The following is a 26,022-nucleotide window of genomic DNA, read 5'->3' as shown; positions in this document are numbered from 1 at the left end:
ATCGTATGACATTTTAACGGCGTTTCGGGACCAGCACTAAATCTAGCCTTTCGCGAAAACAGACGACAAAACAGCAACGACCACGTATTCAATCTCATGCTCGTCTGTTTCACGAACGCACCACGAGGTGCCCATAGCGTTGATTTCCCAGTGGAAAGACTAACGTAGTGAACTTCAGGAAACCTGCAAACGGCAAAATGGCTGGTGCCATAGTGCGTTGTTTTCAGGTTCCGAGGAGACAATTGGGTGAGTCGTGAAGTTGCTTTGATTTTTCGTAGCGTGCATAGTGTTCGAAAGAGGTTCGAGGCCAACTAGATTGTATGACACATAGATGTTTGATTGTTTTTGAATTTGACAAGAATTTTGGTGATTTGCGTCGCCGTCGAAAGACAAGGTTATGTAATTAAAGGGATTCATTTGATTCTAAGGTCTCCTTGGAGCAGGCTTAAGTAGCCAGCCGCAGAGAACGTTTGCCGATGCTGCGCCGGAGGGAAAAGTACGTTTATTTTTATCATGTTTCATCCTTTGTATGATGAAAAGAAATTTAACTGTGCTGGTACTTCTGTTCAACATTGTACAGTGCCTTTTCTTTTTCTGCAGAAAAAGGGTGGTCCCTTGGCTGACCAGGACCGTATCTTCACTAATTTATATGGAAGACATGACTGGAGGTTGAAAGGTGCTCTGAGCAGAGGAGATTGGTATAAAACCAAGGAGATCATAGAGAAGGGTGCAGATTGGATCATCAATGAAATTAAAGTCTCTGGTCTGAGAGGTCGTGGAGGTGCTGGATTTCCTTCTGGCATGAAATGGTCTTTCATGAACAAACCATCCGATGGAAGGCCAAAATACTTAGTAGTAAATGGAGATGAAGGAGAACCCGGTACTTGCAAGGATCGTGAAATCTTACGTCATGACCCACACAAGTTGGTGGAGGGCTGCCTTATTGCTGGTCGTGCAATGGGTGCTTGTGCAGCTTACATCTATATTCGTGGTGAATTCTATAATGAGGCATCAAACATGCAAGTTGCCATTGCTGAGGCTTATCAAGCTGGCCTCATTGGAAAGAATGCTTGTGGTTCTGGCTATGATTTTGATATATTTGTGCAAAGAGGGGCTGGAGCATATATTTGTGGAGAAGAAACAGCTCTCATTGAATCTATTGAAGGAAAACAAGGAAAACCAAGATTGAAACCACCTTTCCCAGCTGATGTTGGATTGTTTGGATGCCCTACCACTGTCACTAATGTTGAAACAGTTGCTGTGGCCCCTGTATGTATTTGGCACATATTTTATACTATTGTGAAATGGTTATACATAGACTGAATTCTTATCCTAAAATTAAAACTTCCTGTATAGACTATCTGCCGACGAGGAGGATCGTGGTTTGCATCATTCGGTCGACCACGTAATCATGGAACAAAATTGTTTAACATCTCCGGACACGTAAACAACCCTTGCACGGTAGAAGAAGAAATGTCCATTCCCTTGAAAGAACTCATTGAAAGGCATGCTGGAGGAGTGATTGGTGGATGGGATAATCTGTTGGGTGTGATCCCTGGTGGATCTTCCACACCAGTTATTCCAAAGAGGTATTAAATCTCAAGTAACAACGTTTCAAAATTTTTACTAATTCTGAATAATTTACAGCGTGTGTGATACAGTATTGTTGGACTTTGATGACCTTGTCAGAGTGCAGAGTTCCTTTGGTACCGCAGCTGTGATCGTAATGAATAAGCAAACCGATATTATTAAAGCCATCACGCGGCTCATCAGCTTTTACAAACACGAATCGTGCGGTCAGTGCACTCCGTGTCGCGAAGGAATTAGCTGGATGTTCAAAATCATGAAGAGGTAGATGAGTATTGTGACTGTCCCTATCATTATTTTATCGAATATGAAAGGAAATACTAAACAAATGTGTCCATCTAGGTTCGTGGAGGGCAAAGCAGAAGAGCACGAGATAGATATGCTATGGGAGCTCACTAAACAAATTGAGTTGCACACTATTTGCGCTTTAGCGGATGGTGCAGCGTGGCCGGTACAGGGATTGATCAGGCATTTTAGACCTGAAATAGAAGAACGTATCAGGCAACGTAAACAAGCTGTGTCCCGTTAGAAAATAAAGAGGTAGATTAGAAAAGTTTTAATTGCCGCATTTATTTGCCTGTCGACTAAATGGGTGAAATGTAAAGAAATTAATTTATCTTTATTATTTTGTATTTACTTGCAGTGTACATAAATAAGAACCGAAGCGCGCTGTAGTCGAATTTGCTCTGTAACTCTACCGGACTCTGGTCAACTTTTGACTGTCCGGTAAATAAACTAGATAGAAAAGTGTAATCTGTATTTGTATGCGAGTAGATGCGATGTTTCGGAGAAACATGATTTTGTACGTGATACAACGTGAAACAAGATAAACCGTGTAATTTCGAATATTCGTTTTTTATTGTTTGGTAAATGAAAATATAAGGGGGCGAAACAATTCGACGGGACCGGAAACTGAAATAAGAGAATGTTGGCACGGTCTTTTATATCGAACGATACTTTGCATTTATTCGTTCATTATACAAGAAAAAATTCTCTAGCTCTAACGTTCCGCTGACTACGGTACAATGATAATAATGTCGTTCGGATTACGGTACAATGTGCGTATACAATATACAATATATATATGTACATACAAAAAGCGCTCGCTCGATTTACAAACCGATGTCTTTCTTTCTCTCTGTGCCGCTAAAATCGGGACTGTCTTTTTAATTTCCTTCCTCGTTTACATCTCATTTTTTTGTCATTTTTCTCTTTTCGATATCATCGAGAGTTAGTTTACTTAAATAAAATTAAGCTAGCCATTACAAGTCGGGATAGCTTACTTTCGCTTCGGGCAAGCTATCCCGGGTGAGTTAGTAAGCGCACACACTGTCTTTTATGATAGGTCCGTTGTTACGTTATCTCCCTCCTACGTATATCTATCTAAAATCTCTGTCCACTGTTCTCTCTGTTTGCTCCTTGCTCTCGAGAACCGCGAGAAGCTGTGGGAACTCTAAAAGTTACATTCTTATATTTGTCTCCTTTTCAACAGTTTATTTTGTAGATTTATTACAAAGCCTCTGTGTAGAAAAGGAGATTATTGTTCCCTTTTGTATATCAGATACAACTGTTTCCATTTGTAAGTGGTTGTGGAGGGTTTTTAAATTAATTTAAATACCGAAAAGTTCATGATTTGTTGCCAAATTCAGTACGCAACTAGAAGACTACTGAAGGCAAACAGAAGTTCCAGGTACTCCCTCCAGGGGATCAAACATTTGTCTGAACAATTATGAAACAGAACAAAATTTGTCGGTAATTATGGATATAATTGAATTCCCACTGCCACTCACAGATATCCCAACATACAATAAAACCCTATATATAGCCCCGCTAGAGGAGACGAACGTGACTCGTAGCAAAATAATGTACGACGTTAATCTCGTTATTTCACTCGCTCGATTGTACTTGTTGCAAGTCCTGCCACTTGGACGCGGTCTTTCGACTCGCGTGGGAACAAGGTACACGTACACGATATGACTTGGAAGAAGCTCTTTCTCTCACTCTCTTTCTCTCCCTCCCTCTCTCACGCTCATTCTCTCTCTCGCTAGACACGCGCTCGCTCTTTGGCATGATCGTTGGCTATATTCTTGTGGCAAGATCACGCTTATTGTTGGAGACCCCTGCCGCTGGACCTGCGCCATTATTTAGTTCCCGTATATATAATCAACCATAAAAATAGACGCATTTCTATTGCAGTTTTCTACGTCAGCCCTTTGCCTGCACCGCTATCGAGGATGAGCATTCAACACCAGTCATCGAAGCATTTTATACGCGTTGTGAAAGGACATGTATTCGATGAATATATTGTAATCTACACGATGGTCCAATATTGATGACGTTGGTTTCTCAGATAAACTCGATTGGAATATTTATTCAAAGCTACTCTGTGCTAATCCACAAGTCGTTGATCAGAATGTAGATGTTTTTTATAAATGACTATGCAGATAGAATGTGTAACTTAATATAATTTAAAGATTGCTGAAGGAATGGATTACCAGAAATGTAATACTCAATTGGTTGATGCTCAAATGGTAGAGCTTTACATAATTGATAGCGATGGCAAAAAAGCAAATGGTTAACGTTCGAAGTTCAGAAAATTGGAGACGAAGTTACCGCCGATCAATCATGTATCTGGAAGAACAGAGCTTTTGTATTCTACCAACTGAGAGAATTTGATGGAAACGGCATAGCTAATGACTCGGAGCGCGTTTTCTGTCAAAATTATAGGCAAAAAATTCCGTAGCTGTCACGAGGCCTCATAGTAGATCGTCGTTTTTCGTTCCTATCTACATCATAAATCAAGTACACGAACGATAACGATCCATCCAGGTTCCCGTGGCTGACAGTTGCATCAATCTTCTCCCGTGCACATCCGTGGCAGTGACTTTTCGGTCGACCCGTGTATAGAACCAGTCAGGATCGTTGCATCGTCCCGTGCCAGGTAGACCGTTCAATATTTTTACGCGATTCACCTGCATGCAGTACGTAGATTCACTCTGCCGTGAGACAGGCAGAATCTCCATCTATCAGTAACGTTCAAACGCGAGAAACTTGATGGATTCGCCGCTACCGTGATAGAATCACGAATTCTCAAAGTTACGGTTCATCCAAACGGATTTGGAACATCCGGAAAACGCTAAGAACCGCTCGCAGTACTTTGTAAAGGCATTCGTCCTTAAATGCTAACGCTACACATTCTGGAAAACCCACCAGAGCTACGTCTATTCCATTGTAACTGGAAGATTTCTTCCACATGACTGCTGTTATTTTTCCGGTCTCAACGTATCTTCATTACCAAGGTCTTTTCGAATACATGATCCTCGAATGAGCACAGACGGGCATGACACCTTCTCGTAGGACCAACATGGAGGTCTCTCGTGCTCGCGAGTCCAGCGACCTGGTCAGAGGGTTGGGTACATGTACGATGGTCGAGATCGCTCGCTGGCGGATGGAAGGCACGGGGTAAGGATATCAAAAAAGGGGTGATGACATCTCGTCCGAGTGGTTCCTGAACCATCGGAACTATCGGTCCTCCTCTTTCCAGTCGCTGGCCGCCCACGCCGGGAGCGGGGTCTCGTACTCCCACCCTGGGCCGCAGTAGCGCCACGCGTGCAGATACATAACCAGATCGGATGGTTTCGGGTCTCTGTACTTCACTTTGCACTCGTAACAGTGCGGGTCGACAGTCAGCTTATCGTTCGCAAAGCTCGAGTCCGGTGGCTCCGATCCCGTCTGGGTGCCCACTGTCACCTTCAACGATTGCTCCTGCTGCTGTTGCTGCTCCTCTTCGCCGAGGCTGGGCGTCGAAGAGGGCGAAGAGCCCTCCTTGTCGTTGCTCAGAACACGCTCTTCCATGTCCAATTTCGGCTTGAACAGACTCATCTCCGAGTCGCCGTCCATCCCCAGCCAGTTCTCCGCGTTGTGAATGCTGATCAGGTCTCTGACCAACTCCTGGTCGGTCTTCCCGATGTTCCCACCCTTCCCTTTCTGTGGACCAAACACCACGTGGTTGTACAAAGGGTCGTTCACCACCGGGTACCCCAGGTACTGAAGATGTACCCGGATTTGGTGCATTCGACCTGTCTGAGGCTTGCAGAGGACCACCGACGATTTGCCGTTGTAGCTCAGACGCTTGAAACGGGTCACACAGTCCTTGCCCTTCTCGGACACTTTGCAGACGCCGATCTTGTAGGACACCACCTCGATTGGCTCTGAACAGACCACCTCCTCTTCAGGAAACTCACCCTCTACTCGGCACACGTACTGCTTGTGGACCTGGAACATTAAATTTTATACGTTGAAATAAGAATCCGTGGAATTCTATCAATTTGTAATTCTGAAATTTCTAATACTTTCTGAAACATTAACTTTTCATTATGTTTCGCAATTCGGTTTCTTTACCGAAGAAGTAATGGATTCTTGAACCGTTTTACATCGAGCAACATCGGCAGTAAGTTTGAACAAGATCGAAATGCGGCCAGTTTTCCCTTGCATACCAACGTTACGAAACGAACCTGTCTGTTTCTTATTTGGTGCTCCATCTGCCTCGCCTTCTTCGGCGTTCGACCGAAAAGGAGAATACCGCTGGTCAGTCTATCCAACCTGTGGATCGTCCTGAGATTTTTCAGGTTATACTCCTTCGCAAGGATGAAGACAACGGTGTTGTGTCGGTACCGACCACATGGGTGCACCTGCAATTTCAAAACTCATTTGCCATGTTTATTTACTTAGAAGTTATTGGAGAAACTTGGAAAATTAGAAATTTAGGAACTCAGAATTTGGAAATGTAGAAGTTTAGGAATTAAAAAGTTTGGCTAAGATCTTAAAATGCTGACCCTTTCAAACCCATGCATCCAATTTCCTAACAACTTTCCAAATTTCAAAATTGCTTCGATCGAAAAATGAATATCGTGTCAAGAACATTTTGTTTAAAAAAGTGCCTCTTTCGTTAACGAGTTTCTTGATCAAACAAACGAAGCTGCAAGCAAACGTGCGAGGCGTGGCCTCCCCTTAAAAACGACATACCACCATCAATTCCAAACCACCATTAGAATATTACCGTGGACGAACGATCCGCATCGTGATCGCTGGTTCACGTGTGTGCGAAGAGAACGCACGTGCAAACACCACGCGAATCCACAGCCGTAGTGACGGCTACGACCCATTTCTCTCGGTCATTCGAGGGAAGGAGAAAAAAAACTGATGATCGACTACGACAAAGGGGAACATTTGTGCCGGACAGTGTGTTTGTGCTCGCCACAATGTGGACAGAAGGGGATTCTGATCCGGAACCGTCACACGGAAAAACACGACGAGCCGGTATTTGACGACCAGCGGTTTTCTGATGAGCGGGCTCTATCCTTCTGTTCTGCTCGACTGCCCTTTTAATTATTTACTTGCATCTGGCTTTTAGACAATACTTTATGTTTACGGTGATCTCTTTTACTTTTCGAAAAAGTGCACAACTTTCAAACAGTGAACCCATCTGCAATGCACTTTTAAATAAAAAAGTGTCAAATACTGAAAGTTTAAAAATCCCAAAATTGTAAAAGTTCTTTTGAAGGCAGCGTCAATATACAGAAGTCAATGAATTCGAAGTCCTCGTTCGAACAATTCGAAGGTCTTTGAACGTCAATAAATCGATAAGTACGAAACCATTGAAGGTGTGAATGGGACGTAAACCGGAAGTAACAACTGATAGATGCGTTGACAACCGGTTGACAACGAGTGCCACTCGATAAACCTGCCTTTAACACCCTTCTTTACGTCTCTTTCTCCACGTTAGCTGTATGTCTGACTCCAATCACTGCCAAACCAATATGCATTTTATGAAATAAACGATCTTTATAACTTGACATTCGGGAATCTTTTGTTCGAATTTTATTTTTGATTCTACGTCGATTAAAATTTGTTCCATTAAGGGAATTCTGTGTTGGAAGTTCTGAACCACGCATTTGCCTTTATCGTAACACTTTATACACAATAGCGTAGCTCGAGGCATCTCTGTTTTTCAGGTCAAACTATTTTTTATTACGTTAAGAAGCTTTCCTCGGTGGACCTAATTTTTTAAGGCGATTGCTCGCAGTCGAGCTATCGTCGACACGCTTTTCTCTTTCCTTTTGTAAAACGAACTTGGAACTGCGAAACGGTATCATTCTTTTCATAGAATTTGCTCGGCTAAAGTACCGGCATGAATTTTTTACGAATATCGGGGATGGATCGCGAAAAAAGAACTCTCTCGCGGAAATAAAAGTTGTTACGTAAAAATAAATCGAAATAATTCAACTTTAATTCTGGACCGGAATGCATTCTCTCTTGTATTCTTTTTTTTATCGTAAATAAAATTAATTTGTAACGTATATTATTCCGGATTCATTCGCGCAACATTTTCAAAATTCTATGAATATCTTTCTTTCCCGTTTCAATTATTTTGCCCATTGAATGTTTTAATCCTTTGTAAAATGGAGCGCTACCCATCTAGAGAAGAATAAAATACAGATTTTGAATTGAAAAAATTCGAGACTTCTCGTAAAATTTAACACGTTCATCTCCGAACGTTTCGAGCCGAATAAAAGGCTCGAAAAATAAAACTGACCCGGCAGCATTGTTACTCCGTGATTAAATGATCGTTTTATGGTCGGGTGAGATATTTTTTGCGGTGATTAAAAACGAGCCAGGCGAACGGTAATTAAGCGTCGCTTAATGTTTTCCACAGTCTCACTGCGCTTTTCATTCACAATTTTACAAATGGAAATCGCTAGGTTACCGAATTATATGTTTAGTCAAATAAACATAATTTCTCGGATAATTTGACACCGATTATTTCATTTAAAAGCAATATTTCAGAACGTCCACATTAAGAAAGAATTCTGAATTTTTTAAAAGCGCCGACAGTTTCAACATCTCGTTGAAATAGAAAGTAGCATCAACCGGTTAACATTTTCATCTTTTCGTAAATCATTTTTACCATTAATCTCCGTTACGAAACCCATAACAATCTCAATGGTATTCTCAGCGGCTGTCAGAGATACTGAATAATTTATCTAGCTGACAATCCATGCGATAATGTGGCCTACAGAATCCCGGCAATTTCAATCGTACCCTTTCAGCGAGGCAACGCATCGAAACGAGACGTAATTTACACACAGTCGTTACGTGACCATGTAATTTTCAATTATAACGCGATTACCTGCCGTACAGAGAACTCGGCGTGAAGGAAAAGGTATATGGTTAATGGATAATGAATTTTACTCCATTTCGAAATTATGCGTTGTTAATGTACCGCGATTATTACCGAGTCCGAGTAATTAAAATTAGTAATTTCGCTCGTTAATTAAACTATTGCGAATTTTAGAATTATATTAATTGTTGCATAGATATCGAAATGAGTGAACATTGAAATTCCCTGAATTCCAAATTCCCAACTCGAGTTTGAGGATTAGAGCAAACGAATAAAGAAATGTACGTAAACCGCAAAGTAGTCAGCGTGTAAAAATGCTTAAGAAAATTGCCGAGTGATTATTCATAAACGTTTTACCACGTCGAAGGTCGCCGAGTCCGGACGATGAGTAAAGCGACGAAGACGGTCGGAGATAGGAAAAATTAGTAAAATACAATCGTGTTTAAACGTGCGTGCAGTTAATTGTCGGACAAAGAGAAACGGAAACTTACCATGACACACTAATTGTACGAAGGAGAGAGAAACGCGTATCTGACACGAGGATTTTAACGATTGAACGACCTTTTCGTTCTTTTTCTTTATGTTTTTATCCTCTCGAATTCTGCATAAATCGTTGCGAAGAGATTGCATAAAGTAAATGTCAAAAATTAAAATTACGTATGTTGTAAAATACCCCTGAATCGATAATTTTGAAAAAACCGATATATTATTCTAATGTTTATCTTCCGTATACATAACATTCGGATGCCAGAAAACCTAGCGGATCTAAACATCCACTTTGCTTCTCGTAAATCTACGTACGATCGTTTATCGTTCGCAATCGACAAATTATTTTTCGACTCTTAAATTAGAGAGCGATCGACCGAGTGGTTCAGAATTAGCCCTATAAAATCGGAGGTATACCAGACATCATGCCAGCGGACAAATAAACTGATTGCATTTAAGTCTACTCCATAGAAAAATAAGTAGAACTAATAAGAAAAATTGCTCCAAATTTTTAGGATAAACAGGATGGAATATTTTGCAAACTTCTAAGTTTCCAAATTTTTAAACTGACAATCTCATGAATATACAAACTTTCAATTACAGTATGTAATTGGCAAAATAAAAATTTTTCTTAAACCCAAAGACACCCCCTGACAGAAAGTATTCAACTATGTACACCAACTATATACCAAACAGCTATCTAAATAAAAAGGGGGTAGAAAATTGTAAAATGATCAACAGCAATTTCTTCCAACAAAAGGATAAAAGCATTCAGGATAGTGGGATCAAGATTGAAATCGATGCTGTCGCTTCCTGGTGCAAGAACACGACTATTACGTGGTAGTTGTCCAAAAATAATCGACCAGGAAGCGAATGAACAATCGACTAGACGTGCAGATGAGGCGCATGCGTTTTTTTTCATTTTTGGCAGTACAGTTCTGGCAGTACACCACTTACAGGGATGGAGGCGGGCTTGTTGACCACGACGACGTCCTCGTCCATGTGTATCACCGTGATCGGCTCCGAGGTGACAGGCACCTCGTGTCTGCAACACACCAATCGCAACCAGCTTAACGTGGCTTTGTTTTCGTACTTTCTCATTCATTCGCTCTCTCTCAGACATACACAGATAATTCGAGTGTCAGCTTTATTCGATGGTACTCCGAATATATGATAAATACAGGACCAAGTTTCCAAGATTTGGGACCCTGGGAATTTGGAACTTTGGGAATTAATTTTGTGTTTGTATCCTAATCGTCGAACAGATCAACAATGGTAGGAATTCGCGTTAAAAATCGACGAATGTGCACGCTTCGCGACTCCAATTAACACGTTCCATCTCCTTAATGCGTTCCGTGAAACAGGTATTCTTCGTGCGCGCAAACAATAAGAAAAACCTCGGTTCTCGAGGACGGCTGCTACGAGATTTTTTCAATGTTTCTCTTTCTGGTCTTTCTTCTTTTCACACACCCTTTTCTTCGCGCGGTTTCGTCGCGTCGCGCCATCGCCTTTCTTCTCCTCTGTCCTCGAGCGTTCCTCTCCGCGAGCTTTGTCGAGGCACACAGATTTTTGTTGCCTTGCCACCGGGTAATTTTCAAATGATTTCTGTCAACGGGGAGGAACGTTATTTCTTATTGACATATTTTCAATTACCGTGAAAAATTTTGGACTTCAGAAAATTTCTACATTTCTCTGCGTTTTCATATTGTCATAATCTTAGATCTCTATGTTCCACACCCCTGTATTCCTACCCTTAGTTCCTAAATCCTCAAGTCTCCTATTCCTCATTTCCATAAATATTTAACATTTTGTTCCTACATGGATTTATAAATTATCTCACAATTTCCCGCTACAATCTCTATATCGCGAGTGTTTCTAACCGTAGAATATCGGCTTCCAAGGTTTGTCGAAGACAATCCAATTTTCTTTTCGCTCGAACTGCGCCGTTCATAGAACCGAACGTCGATATAGTTTTCATCGGTTTGCGAGAGATCCAATAATTACCTCAGCCGGAATAAGTAGCTATTATCATTAAACAGCAAAGAAGCTTGGTTATCGATGAAGCTTCGAAAGTTTCCGATCGTTCGACGATAACGCAAACACCGGCGCAACAATTAAAAGTTCGACAGCTAGATCGATTAACCCTTTTTTATTTTCGGAACAACCGATTCTACTTGAGAATTCATGATTAGCGATCCTGATAAACAGTAGTTTATTCTAAATTTGTGGAATTATATTTTATAAAATTTAGAATGGATACGATAAAAATAGCAGTGCGATCTACTAGTTACTTGGTAAAATAGTCGATTGAGATTTATAATCAAAACCAGATTACCGCTAAAATGAAACTTGCATAGTCCAGTGAAATTAGCAGTTTCTAGCTTATAATTAAATACATAATACAGCGAAGACTAGTAGCTTTGTCAAAGTACTAATTATATCAATGATTTTCCAGCGCCAATCATGTTTGCCCGTTAAAGTAACTTTTCAACTGAGAAATTCCGGAAGTCCGTTAAACCGTGGCTGTTTCGAGCATGTAGTTCGCTGAAGAGGAACGCTCCGATGTTTCGCTCGCATTTTGCGCATACTTTGTACAAACAAAACTTCTCCTTTTTTATTTCTCGGAAATAAATTGTTCACCTGTCGTTAATGGAGCATAGTTTTCTATATTTACGTTCTCCTTTTTTACGCAAAACTTGTTAATCCGTAACTGGTACGGTCTTCGACACTTTTACTCTTTTAACCAGCGTTAATTTTATTTTTTAATTTTATATAACGCTATTTGTATACTTAAGACTCTGGCAAGAAATAAAAATTTGTAAACCTTTACTACAATTCTGTTTTCGCGCTATTTGGCCCGACAGACTTTTGGCACTCGCGTCAAACCTCAGAACTTACGAACTTATTTATTATCCTTCGTTGCTTAATATAGAATTCTGGTGGATACGCATGACGGAAGCTGACGGCCGTTAAACGACAATGTCCGCATCGAATCGTATCCTCGTGTACGAAACGTTACGTAATGCCAGATCAAAGAGAACGATTGTTATAAATAATCTCAAGATTCTTTGTCCTAGAAGCAACTCGTTTCCCGCGGAAACGAAACACCTTTCCAAAATATTTTCCTGTTTGGTCCAGGGAAAATTACGTTCTACTTTGTGCCAGTATAAATAGCCTTCCACGTGTCGGTGTATCGGAATTTGACTGATGTGCACTTCAATTTGGCAGATATTTGCATCCAGATTTTTCATCTATAATTACCGGAGATTTTTTTAGAAACTCTATCATTTTTATTAGCCTTCGAATATTAGACACAAAGTTTGCGATATAAAATGGGTAGAGACCCTGAAGCGCTTCCGTTAACGTATTACTTTTTAGTTTCTTTGTATTCTACATGTTATTCTAGTAATATGGTTACATCAGACTCTGTTAGGATATGTTTAGTATATTTCAACGTCACGCAAATGGCCTGCGGTGTATGACAACGAACTTGAAAAACAAAAAGCAGAGAACAGTGCACATATGCTTCGAGATATTGCGAAAATATTTCAACCCCGTTGAAGTCGATGTGGAACGAGGTTACATTTACATATGCGATAAAATTACGGCGTCTAATCTCTTTAGTCTTTAAAATTCTACAATAGATATTTTTTAAATTTACTGGTGAAATACTAAATTAGAACCGAAGGAAATTTGTGCGATTTTTTATACCTTTAGATGTTCGATCTCTCAGATGAAATCTCTAAATTTGCAAATTACCAAAATCCTAAAGGGTGGTTTCACGAGCGCGGTAACAGGAGTTCTGGGCCAGAAACAATTTCGGTTTTGACCACCCCCTCTAGATAACCACGAGCATCCCTTATCTCTGCAAGTTTCCTTTAGTTATCGGTAGGTTGAGCAACGAGAGGACGAAGGTCCTTTCGCGGCGCAACTTCTGATTGCTCAAGTTATGATTGAACTAATCGAACAGACACGGTGGCCCGTTTGCCGCAACGATTCACGGCTAACTCTTCCAGTCAGTGGGTCGTTAAAAATTTTACTTTAGAATCGTCTGGATGAATTCAACGAATTCGTACAATAAACGATTGATCGAAAACCGGTGAACCGTGTGTAATTGGTATCTTTGCTCTTTATTCGATATACCAATTCTTTTTGATATATAAAAATGTTCCATGAAAAATTCTTCAAAATAAAATTTCTACAAAGTGCAAATTTCTTGAGTTCAAATTTAATTACATCAAATTTTATCTGTTCTATTTTAAAGAAACCGATAGATGACGGAGTATTTTTCATCAATACATAAGTGCAAGAAGGGCGATTCGCAAGATTTATGTTGCAGATGAAATTGAATGAAAGCGAGATAAGGCAAGAAACATTTACGCTCCACCTTCGACTGTTCCATCCACGGATAAGGAACCAGTCTGTTTCCGCCACGAACAGGCAGCATCTTGGACGATTTATTTCGGGAACTAGGCAGACAAGACAGACAACGCCGGAATTACGAAAACGCTTTTCGAGCTCAGGGACGAACCAGACAATTGCTAACTTTACGATAATCGATTCTAATTTTTCTCATTAACGCTGCGACTATCGCGTGATCACTAATAACAAATTTACTCTTTTGATGTGCTAACTTTATATACTCTGTCCAGTTTGAATGACAAAACGTACTAAAAAATTTGTAAGAAACTTCCATCGTCTTCAATGTAAATTCATGACAAAATGCAATATCGGTAAAGTGTATTATTATAACAAGTGTACAATTGCAATTTTAATTGCATTCGAGTGAAGTCGATTTAAAGTTCGATCGTAGGTTCTTGATCAGACGGTTTTGCTCGGAGGATTATTGATTCGACGGCAAGTGTCTTCGTTTGCGGTACAATCTTCGTAAAACAGCCATGCATATTTCAATGGAGGATAGAGTGTCGCGCATCGGTATGCGAGCTGCGTTAAATTTGGAAGGTGCAACGAGCCGTTTGAACATGCGGCGAGTGTTGCACTTTTCAAATGTCAGCCGACGCGACGACGCGTCTACAGCCAGCTGGTTAACTCGTTGACTGGTATACAGAAGAAACTTAGAAACTGCCATCACACTCCAATTATTCAAATACTCGATATCGTACGAAAATTCTGATCATCGATTTTATATGTCCATGAATTATTTAAATATTTCATATCATTGAAATAGCTGCAGTTTAATAAGTAAATGTCATATGTGGGACATATGTGGGACAGTTCTTTTAGAGATATATTGAATTTTTGTAAAATATGGGATAGAATCCATTTTGCTCGTCTTGATAAGAGAGTCGATCTTGGTACATCCTGGCTTCATGTCCCTGGTGACACGGGAAATTGGGTAGGATGATTCAATTAGCCAGAAACGGTTCCATAGGCGCACGATCCGCTTCCGTCGCGTCGGACACGGCGTGTAATTTCGTACGAGAGTAACCTTTAGCAGTGAATTAGAAACGCGTTTATCTACGTAGCCTTGCCTCCCTATCCATAATGTACATTCACGATGAAATGTATAGAAACTCAAGTACCTTCATTTCAGATTTTCTGACAGAAATGACAACGTCGATCATTAACATTTAATTTTTAAATGTGGAGAACTTTGAAATTCAGTACCCACCATAAAATGTCCACTGCAGATTCCAGCGTAAAAACTACTCAATTTTCATTCTCGATTTCCCCTTTGCATCAATTGATCAAAGCGATCGAGCCTTCGCTTTGTCCTTTGCGAATCAAACGAACCCAACTTGGCGTGCGTTTAATTACAAAGATTCTGTTCGATTTACGAAGGAACCCTTCGCTTGTCCAATTATCGGTTACCCTTTTTCTCGTTATTAAAAAAAATGATAATGTCCGTGCGTTATCTTCGATCTCGACTAAATCACGATCGACGCCGAAGAAGCCATTCTTCTTCGCTATCAATCTCCCCCGAAAGTTATCCGACACGAAAAGAATAAAAGCTAATTCCTTCGTGGAAAGAGCGATCGTAAAAATCTGTATTCATAATCACGAGCCATTGTACCATCCTATAATTCCATTTTACGTCCCAACAATTAGCGTAGAACAAGTTACTCGTTAACCGTAGTAAAATTCGTTTAATCGAAGGGAAACTTTTATTCTCGAGCTTTCCGGGTTAGACCCATAAAGATCCGTCGAGGCGTTTAATTAACGCAAGAAAATAAGGTTTCGTGCATTCGCGATAAGAAGGCCTGAACGATTCAGATAACAACACGTTGGTGGCGGGTTTATCGCGCAACGCTAGGCGGACAGCTCGGTAACGGCGAGCAACACTCGCGTCAACGACGGCGAACAATGCACGAAAAGTCAAACGGAAACTGGTACTTGTTGCTGAAATTGACGTGGCAGAATCTGCGACGTTTGGCTAAGGTGCTTGCCAAGAAATACACACCAGGATCGTTCGATGCTGTTGCAGCAGGAGGAAGGGGTCTTCTGCGTCTTCGTGGCCAGAAGATATCTCGAGAACACCAACTCCGTTATGGAGGTGAACTTGTTGCTGAATTTGGCAGCCATCTCGGGAAGTTGCGGACCCTGCTTCTTGTGCCCTCACCCTTCTCCCCTCGAATTTATCCCCCTGCTATAATTCAATTCAGCAACACATACGTCCAGGATATTCGTCGCTTCTCCAGAAATATATCCGCGGTTAACGGGACAGTGATGTATTCGCGCGAAACTATTACACGGTAGTTCCATTTCACCGGTTGTTTATTTCGTCCCTGTTTTCAGCGGGTTTTATTAGTTTTTTAGATGAACGTCGTTTTTGCCAAATTTGTTTCAACGTCATATTTTTAAATGCATCTGCGCAAGAAATATTTTCGTGCTTTTTTGAAAGTGCGCGATAGGAAACTGTACGTCGCTATAAAACAGCGACAAACGATGACCACGATTGTTCGTCGAGAAAAACGCGTAATTTCTAGACAAGGGTCCAGCAAGAGAACAGCAACGGGGAATGTACGATTCTTTCCCGGGTTTCTTTCTCGAACGTTTCCTTTTATCGAGCACCGATACAAACACCGACGTTTTCCATTTTCACCGGCGAACAGAGAACGGAAGTGGAAGGGACCGTACACGGAACAATGCGGTCGACTTCCCACCGGTGAAAAACCGTGGAAATCGAAGGAACGCGCCACAAAAGAGACTCGACCAGGACAGGTGAAGAAAAACGACCGCGAGTCGACCACGAGAGACCGGCTCGAGGATACTTTTTAACGTTTAGCGAAAAGAAAAGAGGAATAAAACGGAAAGTTCTGTGCATTCGCCCTTTGTGAAGTCTCATCCGTATTCGTTGATTCGAACGAGAACCGACGAGGACACAAGTGGCGAATGTCCGAGAAAGGCAACAGAATGGGGAAGAAATTGCTGGAGAAAAATGGATCTTAGCTGGTTGGTCCTTCAAATTCATTTTGGTTTATTTTATTCGCTATGAAAGGAGTCGATTCAATCCACTTGTCGCGTGTCGCATTTTGGCTACCATCGAAGACGCACGATTAACAAGAACATTGTAGAGATTAGGGTCGAGAGAGAGATTGGAGAAGGCTGAAAATATTCGAGTTCGCGTCGAGCGGATTCGAGAGTTTAACACAGAGGGTGGGAGATGGAAGCTACGTTGAATTCTGGAAAGGAAGATGCTTTGGAACGTGAGTTGATTCCTGGCTGAGATAAGAGAAATTGGAAATGGCGAACGCGAGGAGGGAATTTGTTCGATTCGTTCATTTGTTCCACGATTATCGCGATCCGAAAGCAACATACCAATTCCGCTGCATGGTTGATTTTTTAACCTTTGCACTCCTTTCTTTTAAAATATATTGCAACGAAAATATATTCAGCAAATCTGAATTATGTAAAGGGTTAAATGAAAATACGTATTTGAAATTTCACGGGTGTCTTCTATTTCCATTACATTATGGAAGCAAATGGCGGCGATTATATTACAGATAGAACGAGTTAATCGAGGTCAATGCATGTTTGTACGTAAGCCAACTTGGTAACCAGCAAGACGAAGATCGATTCCGAAATGCGTGCATGGCTGCGTGTGCAAAAGGTCAGAACTGTAAGGGTGAAGATCGCGGTGGATAACCGTGTAAGGAAGGGTGGCTTCTCTCCACCGTAACGGATATCGTGTAACTCCAAAAACGACCGACTTGCAACCCTTGCAGATATCATCGTTGCACACGACCCGAGCTAATAAATCAACCTGTCGTCGAGCTTCAGCTTCGCCCTCGACCCGCAACACGCTTAACCTACCCCTCGAACCACCCTTCGGCTATAAGGGAACCAACGATGACGGAATTTCTAGGAAACTTTCATTACTTCAAACTAAACTTCATTCCTTTGATTGCCACTTTAATATCGACTCAATCGAAAATGTTACTCGTATTCACCCTTTCGTATACAGTCATTTTGTTAACTGAGTATACGCTCTTCGAAAAGGGTCATTTATGAAGTACGCACGTGAACGCTGTTCAGAGAATTTTCAATTTTTTTTGAGAACATATACGCTCTTCAGACATACGTCCTTCAGAGATAGTAATTTTAGTAAAATAAAAGAGAATTATTAAAATAAAAAAGTATGACGTCAATTACACAGGATCGAATAAAGTGTTAATTAAAAAAATATTTCAGTCCCGTGACAATTAAAAAAGGCGATTTTTCGAGGCCGGTGCGAGACGCGATTAGAAACGTTAAAGCTCGCTCGTTAAACGTCGCGTTGGATAATAAACGTGGAAAAGCCGGGCTCTAATAAACTGTTCAAGGAACACTCGAAACGTGATTAAAGTGCAGTTGACATTTCTCTTGGTCTTGCACCTGTAGCTCGTTTTGTTCTCCCGCGAGAGGCCAGCTACGAAACTCTCCCTCGTAAATGGACGAAATTAACGCGACCCCCTTTGTCGCGTTGCCGTACGATCCTCGAAACTTCCTTCTCGTCGATGTTCGAACGTTCCTTTACGTAAGTCGCCTCTTTTTTATTGCAGAAATCCCCGATACAATTACGTAAATCGCCACCTTGTAAAAATTCCATTTCGAGAACGGTCGGAAGAACGGGGAAAAAGAAGTACCCGCAATTAACGGCAAAAGCGCCTTTTTTGCATACAAGAACCTTTGCACGCAACTATGTCTCTCTTTTTTCTGCAGGAACTCGATTAAGTCTTTACTTGTTCGTGACGAGATTATTAATTTTATTCCTTGCTTCCACGTTTATTAAACTCTTCTACTGCAAATATACTACGTAAAATATGCTGTGCAATTGAAAGGTAAGTTCGTTTGAAAGAAGGATATCGAGGAAAATTAAAACACGATTAAAATTCAGGATTCCAAGCAGAGACTCGGGTAGTAATTTGTGGGGAGACGTCGGGCTGTGCGTCGCCTAACTTTCGCCGAAAGTTTATCCCGTGAATGGGTGTTTGACAATTCGTTACGTAAACGACCATCTCCCATAGGATTTCTACGGATACGAGCGCCGATTTCCTTGGAATATTATTTCCATAATTTTACAGCGTAGAACTGCAAAACGCTGAGGGACGTTCGAAAAATACCAAGAAAAATACAGTCATTCTTTTAGAGGTAAAACTTATTCGCAGCAATATCCATTATCGAATCATTTAGTACATCTAAAAGACGTTAATCAAAATATTAAAATTTACCTTCGTCGATGGTCTGACATATCGCGCGAGATGGAAGGCACCACAAAGGGCAACAAAAGGCATTGTCACGAGCTATGAATATTAGAAGATGATGTCTTGTCGAAGATATCGGCCGATCGATCGCGAAAGAAGCTATTATATCAGGGACCTATCACAGTCGTCGATAATCGAGCAAAGTACCTTTCCAAAGAAGAAGGGAAACGCGTTCTCGTCAACGATTAGAATGTTCGCCGTCGCTCGAAGATGACGCGACGAAGAATCTTCTTGGCCTGGAAATCGGATTTTACCTCGTCCTTGTTCCCCGTCGTTCGTTAAATGCGAGCTGCATTCTTATCGATCGATCGATTTGATTTTTAACGAGTTACGAGTTTTAATTTTCATCGGCCACCCGAGACAGAGCCATTATCTTTGCAATCTTTACATTCGAATACTGTAATCGAGGCTTTATTGCCGGCTGTTGCTTAGTGTCCCTCCACGGTAATTGAATTTTAAATTTCCCAGCAATTTACGTACTTAACTGCTTTATCTCTATTCGTACTCGATATCTTGCGAAACGATTACTGAATGATATTTTTGTATGCGAGATATTCGAAGTTCGAATTCAACAGAAATTCAACTTCTACAAATTTGAATTATTTGAATTAATGGAACAGGGATGTATACTTGAACTATTCGAATAATTCTACATATATGAAAATATTAACATATTTATATATACTCGATATTCCATCAAAAAATGTCACAATATGGAAAAAACGAGAAGAGAGGAATTCGGGAATTCGAACCAAGGACCTTCGGGTTTGAAAGTAGTCGTGCTACCTACTATGCCAAGGTCCCATTCGAACCTTTGGTTTCTTTTTGGCTATCTCACTCTCCTTGATTTATACCTTCCACATTAATTTCATCATATCAATCGAATCAAATTTGACATATTTTGCTTACAAAGTTATATACATAGATACTTCTAGCGTTAAATCATTCGATAAAAAGTATGTGCAGGAATTAGCTCTAATTAAGACATTGATAATGAAAAAACTACAGAATTTCCTGCAGAATTTTTCTAAAGGAGTCGAGGAGCAGGACGAGCAATTAATTCAAGAACGCGGTGGTAATTAATACAATACCTTATCTCATTGAAAAGATCTTTCTTCAGCCGATGACGTAAGCATCCGCGTTTTATTGTTCGTCGACGAGCCACAGGCTGACCCGAATGATCTATTCGAGCGACCTTCACCCGCACTAAGAACGGGTTTCCTGTTTTGATCGAGGCTTCTCTGCAATACTCGAAGAGATCACCGTCTCGGGGACGATTTCTACGCCGCTGGCGTTTACGTCTACGTTTCTATTACCGTTTATCCGATGACAAACGGCGAAGGCTCTCGCGCCACTGGCCTGGATATTATACACGGCGAAAGAGTTCGATGTGATCGATGGAATAATTTCAATGTCGCCGACGATTTAGATGCAAATCAGCCATAATACGACTTGCGAAGAAAGGTTGATCGAGGCTACGACTGCTGTTACAATGACATAACATCGAAATCTTATCGTTTAAGATACCCACGAAGAATCCTCCTACAAATATCGTTAAAGAACACCGAATATCTTCAAACTGACCCAATTTAATTTCACAATTAAATCTGAAGTATAAACAAGAGTTAATGAAATTTGAATGCAATCTGCATCTTGTGTTAATAAAGCCATAATACCGTTTCTTTGTCAACGCGTACAAAGAAGCAGCGTAATTTTGTTCGCACGAGCAGCAGGTAGATATTAAAGGCTATTCATTTAAGACGCACACTCGAAATCACTGGAACAGAAACGGACAACGTCAAACAGAAGGAATCATTTCCAAGAACTCTTCGTTACGTTCGCTCAACTGCATCGAGCATTCCGCGCAGGACCTTCAAAAGAATGAGTCCAGCAATGTGGAAAAAATTCATATTCCGGAATTCAATTTTCTTCCTTTCCAACAAGATCGTACTTTACCTGTCGGTCCGGATATCCTTGGAGCTCTCGTGACGAAAATCACTGTCTCGTGCCGCTTCACGATAACTGCTCTTTACCGGTGACAGCCATTCAGGAATTTAAACAATTTTATCAAATATTCCTAATCACGTATTTTACTTTTCAATTTATAGATGCTTTCTGCCATTATGTTGCACTTCATTTCTTGGATCGAAATTGAAGGATATTAGGATTTTTACTTGCTACACTTCTTTATTGCGTCCTTTCGTTAATTTTCAACGCTCTAATTTATCAATTGGTAGGGAATGATATCGATACTTCCACTGTTCCATATCGTATGTGCTCGAAAATGGATCGAAGAGAAGAGCGTCAATTTGAAGCGCGGTCTAAATGCATCGATATCGAGACACATACTGATAACAGGAAGACTCGTCTAGTAACAAAACCCGTTTAAACGACCACATTTGCAGCGCGGATTCCTTCGTATCCGTGCCAAGGATGTCTCCACGATACTCGACCGAACATGCGGTTCCAGCTCGCGAATCCCACGATAATTTCGCACTTCGAAACACTTGTGACGCACTCACTGAGTTTCACACACGGGATATACCAGTGATTTCGACCTATCGACTTGACAGAGAGCCTTCTGGACATCTAGTTATGACATCATCAGACACGCTGACATTTGGATCATCGAATTTCAGGGAGATGGTCGATTCAATTTCTACCGTGATATACGGGAGTTTTAGTGTTGTAGGAATTGGAAATTGACTAATGGATTGTTGACATTTTGAGCTGGAAATGTTAGAGCATAGTCTGTAGGTCCAAGTCCTCAAATTCCCAATATTCCAAAGTCTAAATTTCCAAATCTCTAAATTTTTAAATTCCCAAAATCCCAAAGTATCGAGCAGTTATCTTGATTTTGGAATTATTAAATGATGAATTGTAAAATGCAGTCGTTAACGTAAGACCGGTTTCCGTGAAAAGAAGATGGACGACATCGATACGTACTCGCAGCGCCGATTCAAAGTCAATAAAATGTAAATAGCAGATTTTTATTTGGCACTTCGTGGACTTCTTGAAAATACCGCCTTACCATTCTCATAAATTATTCAGCCACGTTGCAAAATAACGAGGGAACCGGTTATACATAAGGGATTCATTAAGGAATACATATAGTCGAATGAAAAAAAAGAGCGTGCAAGTCGTATTGAAAGAAAAATCCTGTACCGTGGAAAAATAGAGCTCGTTAAGCTATTCAATTCAAAGGGCTTCAGACACCGTTCCAGTTTACAAAATCACTTCGCACAATCGCGATATTTCCCGAACCTTACAATTCTTTTTCATCAAATTTCGTTTCTCGGTTTTTTATTACGTTCCGACGGCATATGATTTTATTTCAAATCACTCCTTTCGGTAAATCTCGTCATGAAACATATTTCCCGTCCGCCATTGCCAGACACGAGCAAAAAGACTCGTTGCCGAAGTGACGTCTCGAGATCGACGTTTCAACGAGAAATCTACAAACGTGCTTTTAACGTAAACACAAAACGACAGGAACTTTTGAAACGACTCGATTGATTTTAGCAATGGACGCTTTTTTTAAAGGTAAAAAGCTGTTTCAATTTTTTATATAAGTTTCTTTTTTAAACACACTTTCTTACCTGTGTACAACGTTTGCTAGTAAATCGTTGTGTCGTAATCGATAATCGACGTCCACTTTTTGATAATTCACCGTCAACGTCCCGGCACGAATGCATCTCTCGTATTCTTCCGCCGGATGTGCCCGAAACTCTCTAGCGAACACCTCGAGGATCTTCTCGCCCACCCATCTGCCCTTCGTGAACGTGGTGAAGGTGAAATAGTAAGGGTACACTTTTCGGAGCCCTGCAAACAGACAACGTACTGTGACAGAACTCTCGGAGTAAAATTTACAATTAACTGCAAGATGAAAGAGGAGTGATGAAAAAGATGCGAATAGTGTTATTATGATCTTTAAATAGGGGCGCGATTGTTTCGTAATTAATTAGAAATTGGCTAGGTGAGCGCTCGAAAATAAACGCCGTGGACAAGTATGTCAATCGCGTATATCACAATAAATCCGGACGACAAGCGATTATCTCTCGTCGACACTTTACGCTCGCGTGATCTCGCCTGTCCGTTTTTCCTCTTGGCTCCGCTTCAAAATCGAAGCCTGGATCCGTGGCGATCGTTCCTGGCACGGTGGATCAAGATCGCCGTGACGGTGTCGATTTTTATTCCTCTCGATACGAAAATGTTGCAATGTCATCGATACATCAAGGTTCAACAATGTTTAAGTTTCGCGTTAAACAAAATTACTCTCGCTATTTTGGTGGTAAATTTATCTACGATAATTAGGATAACGCATAATGTAGCGGTATTTATTTTCGACTAATTAAACGAAACAACTTTCAGCATAAATTCTCTCCAATGTTGAGAAGCTAGTTTCGCAAACTTCTTATTTCTGATATCCAGTATAATTGTACAAAGTTTGAACCATAGTCGGTGTTTCGTAGGTTGTACTCCGTAAGCTCCCAAATTACGCACCGACGTTTACCGGCTCGAAAATCGTGCAATTTTGCAGGGAAACCTTCTGCCAAAGAGTTTCTTCTATCGTTTCGAGCATCGAGATAGGGGAGGTAGGACAATTATTGCGTGTAATTGGTGGATCACGCTGTGCAAGGGGCGCAATTACACACGGGTCTGTTTAGCGAGTTTTCATGGGGATCGATGGCCACAGAGAAGAGTTCGCCAGATGAGGTCCTCAGGGAACGCATTCATCCCTTTGGATAAACGCGAATATGAAACTTATCCATGTTTCATATTTTACTTTTTCATTATCGTTGATACATCTGCAGAATTCTCACGCAAATTTGATTGAAAAACAAAGTGAAATTAATATCCAATGTCAGAATTTGTCAGTCTAACAGAGGTAAAATTTGTTCCGATAAAAAAGCACGATTCCGAAAAAGAACAGCGTCGAGAAGAAATCCAAACGCAGATACTCTTTCGATCGAAGATGAAATTACAAAGAGAATTGAAGCAACGGATGACGGGAGAAGATCGTTCGGCTCCATTTTCGCAATTAAAATCATTTTAATTAAACAGCCGGAAAGCTTCGATCGGCTCGGCGAACCGGAAAGAGGGGAAAAGAAAAGAAAAAAAGAGAAGAGGGGACGGCGTGTTGGCTCGTGGATAAGAGCAGACTGACAGAGACGGGAAGAGGTGGTTGGCTTTTCCTTTTTATCGAAGAAAAAGATTACCCTGCAATTTATGAAGGGCCTCGAAGAGGGTGTGCCATCGAGGCGAGAGCAATCCACGTATTCTACATCGTGTTCTTTGAGCCGTGGCGAAAAGCAACGAGAATTTTATTCCTCCGAAAAGAAGGGACGAGCGACGCCCTAATTAATTGAAACACCGGTGATAAATGACGCGGTCGTGTGGCTCTTCGTTGTCTGACGTGCTTGATAAATCGACACGAGACACGGCACAATCAGCATACCGGTCGATATTTTAACAAAATCGACGCGAAAACAGACGTATTTCTTAACGGTTCAACTACCCGTATAGTCGCTTAATCTTCTCTTTATTCGCGGGAAGGACAAATTCTGTGCAGGTTAGATTCGCTCCATTTCTTTCCGAGTGCCGATGGTTCTTATTCTTCCTGTTACAAGTGCGATGCAACCCTATTCGTGTTCGCAAATTTCCAAATCCCCGAAGTGTTAAGCCCTGAACTATAAGATATTTTAGCGAGTCTTACGATTCGAGAATAGAAATATGGAACACGATCGGGGACCCTCCAGCTGGCGGAACGGGCGAAAAGAAAGAGAAAAAATAGTTCAAACATCTCGAGAAGCACAATTGAGCAAGAAGGTAGATCAAGGAGAGGAAATGGATCGAAGAGATCGAGCACGATTCTCGTTTAAGAAGGCGTTGCTGGTACTCTACGCTTCTTAAATAGAGAGTCGCGATACGAGGGCGGTAAAAAGGGCGGGGGTACACGCGAAGCGGAAAGAGCGAAAAAAAGGGGGCGGCTTAAAGGGGCCACGAAACACTCGAGCAGACAGGGAGGGATCGGGATTACGTGGCGAGGGTGAAACGTGCCAAGAGGCGCGAAACCGTCGACACAGGGTGTAAAGGGGATTCCGAAGGTTCTTCAGAGATCGGAAGGAAGGAAGGAAGCTCTTCGGGGGTTGGAGAAGAAGAGATCGTCGAGGAGACAATGCATCGTCCTCAGCGACGCGCCAGTTAAGCCTCCTCCGGAAACTTTGTCAGTTTCAGCGGTCGGGTAACGCTTTTTGACCCACGTTCACAGCGTACTTCGGCCATTTTCGTCCTTCAACGAACGATTCGAGAATCGTTCACGAGATTCATTATCTTACAAGGGGGCAGCTCTTTCAACGACATCGATGTTGTTCGCATGTAACGTTACATAACCCTCGTTTCGGAAAGGGCCTTCCTTTAAACGAACCTACCTTATTACGTAAGCGGTTTCTTTAAAAAACCGCAGGCTGCCTGCTGATCGCAACTTTGAATTCGATTATTTTTACCGTGAGAGTGTATTTGTACAAGGATTAAGCGGCTGCGTGAAGTTTTGAATTTGCCAATAGGATAATGTGCCGTGCAAATACAGGGAAGAGCCCTCCGGGCATACAAATTGTTGATCGATAATGTCGCAGCAAGATGTACGCCATAAGGGACAACAAAGACTGGAGTATCTGGGACTGGAATGTACTCCTCTGAAGCGGCTATGCAATTAACACCCTTCCAGGGGGACATCGTTAACACGCCTATCTAGATTGTTCTGGAATGATAAATGCTGAAACGTCCGAAGCATCGCATGCCAAACTATTTCCACTACGTTCGCCGTAATTCGCCATTTTCTACGACCGAAATTATTTACACGAGTTTTCGATGTACCATCGGTGAATGTAAATTCATGTTGAATCTGTCCATAAATCTCGGGCTATTTATGCGAAGACTGATCTGACAAATAGACGAGACGAAATCGTAAATTTTGGCTTATTGTGTAAGAGACAAATGTAGGTAATTTAATTTGATTTAAAGTGGACATCTCTGGGACGCGTCATGAGGAATTTTGTAAACAAC

At 41.2% G+C, this 26,022-nt stretch overlaps 2 protein-coding genes across 5 annotated transcripts in view; one reads left to right on the top strand and one right to left on the bottom strand.

Moving 5' to 3' along the window:
- The first annotated feature begins 106 nt into the window (after positions 1–106).
- On the top strand, positions 107–7,442 carry ND-51 (NADH dehydrogenase (ubiquinone) 51 kDa subunit). 3 transcript variants are annotated; one of them, XM_012295730.2, is made up of 7 exons: positions 107–246; positions 429–496; positions 601–1,269; positions 1,357–1,589; positions 1,648–1,851; positions 1,930–2,127; positions 3,784–7,442. In XM_012295730.2, exons 1-6 carry the CDS (start codon positions 198–200, stop codon positions 2,114–2,116), a joined length of 1,410 nt encoding a protein of 469 aa, XP_012151120.1. In that variant the 5' UTR covers positions 107–197; the 3' UTR covers positions 2,117–2,127; positions 3,784–7,442. The 3 variants fall into 3 exon arrangements, with proteins under 3 accessions (XP_012151120.1, XP_012151119.1, XP_003707795.1); XM_012295729.2 differs by lacking the exon at positions 3,784–7,442 and adding an exon at positions 2,231–2,340; XM_003707747.3 differs by lacking the exon at positions 3,784–7,442 and having other exon boundaries at positions 1,930–2,340.
- Positions 2,527–26,022, bottom strand: part of LOC100874982 (pseudouridylate synthase RPUSD2) — a 93,489-nt gene continuing 69,993 nt past the window's right edge. For both annotated transcript variants that reach the window (XM_012295731.2, XM_003707746.3), the window contains 4 exons: positions 22,557–22,779; positions 10,211–10,298; positions 6,102–6,278; positions 2,527–5,862 (listed from right to left, as the gene is read on the bottom strand). In XM_012295731.2, coding sequence (XP_012151121.2) covers positions 5,110–5,862; positions 6,102–6,278; positions 10,211–10,298; positions 22,557–22,779 — 1,241 coding nt within the window. In that variant the 3' untranslated portion in view covers positions 2,527–5,109. The remainder of the gene's footprint in view (positions 5,863–6,101; positions 6,279–10,210; positions 10,299–22,556; positions 22,780–26,022) is intronic.

Source organism: Megachile rotundata, chromosome 11 (assembly GCF_050947335.1).
Source record: "Megachile rotundata isolate GNS110a chromosome 11, iyMegRotu1, whole genome shotgun sequence".
Classification (NCBI taxonomy): Eukaryota; Metazoa; Arthropoda; class Insecta; order Hymenoptera; family Megachilidae; genus Megachile; species Megachile rotundata.
This window is presented reverse-complemented; position numbering and strand designations above follow the sequence as displayed.

Excerpts from the sequence above, each read along its gene's own strand:
- ND-51 (XM_012295730.2), top strand. The coding sequence starts at position 198 with ATGGCTGGTGCCATAGTGCGTTGTTTTCAGGTTCCGAGGAGACAATTG. Across the intron at positions 247-428 it reads GGTTCCGAGGAGACAATTGG|GTCTCCTTGGAGCAGGCTTA; the intron begins GTGAGTCGTGAA and ends TTTGATTCTAAG. Across the intron at positions 497-600 it reads ATGCTGCGCCGGAGGGAAAA|AAAAAGGGTGGTCCCTTGGC; the intron begins GTACGTTTATTT and ends CTTTTTCTGCAG.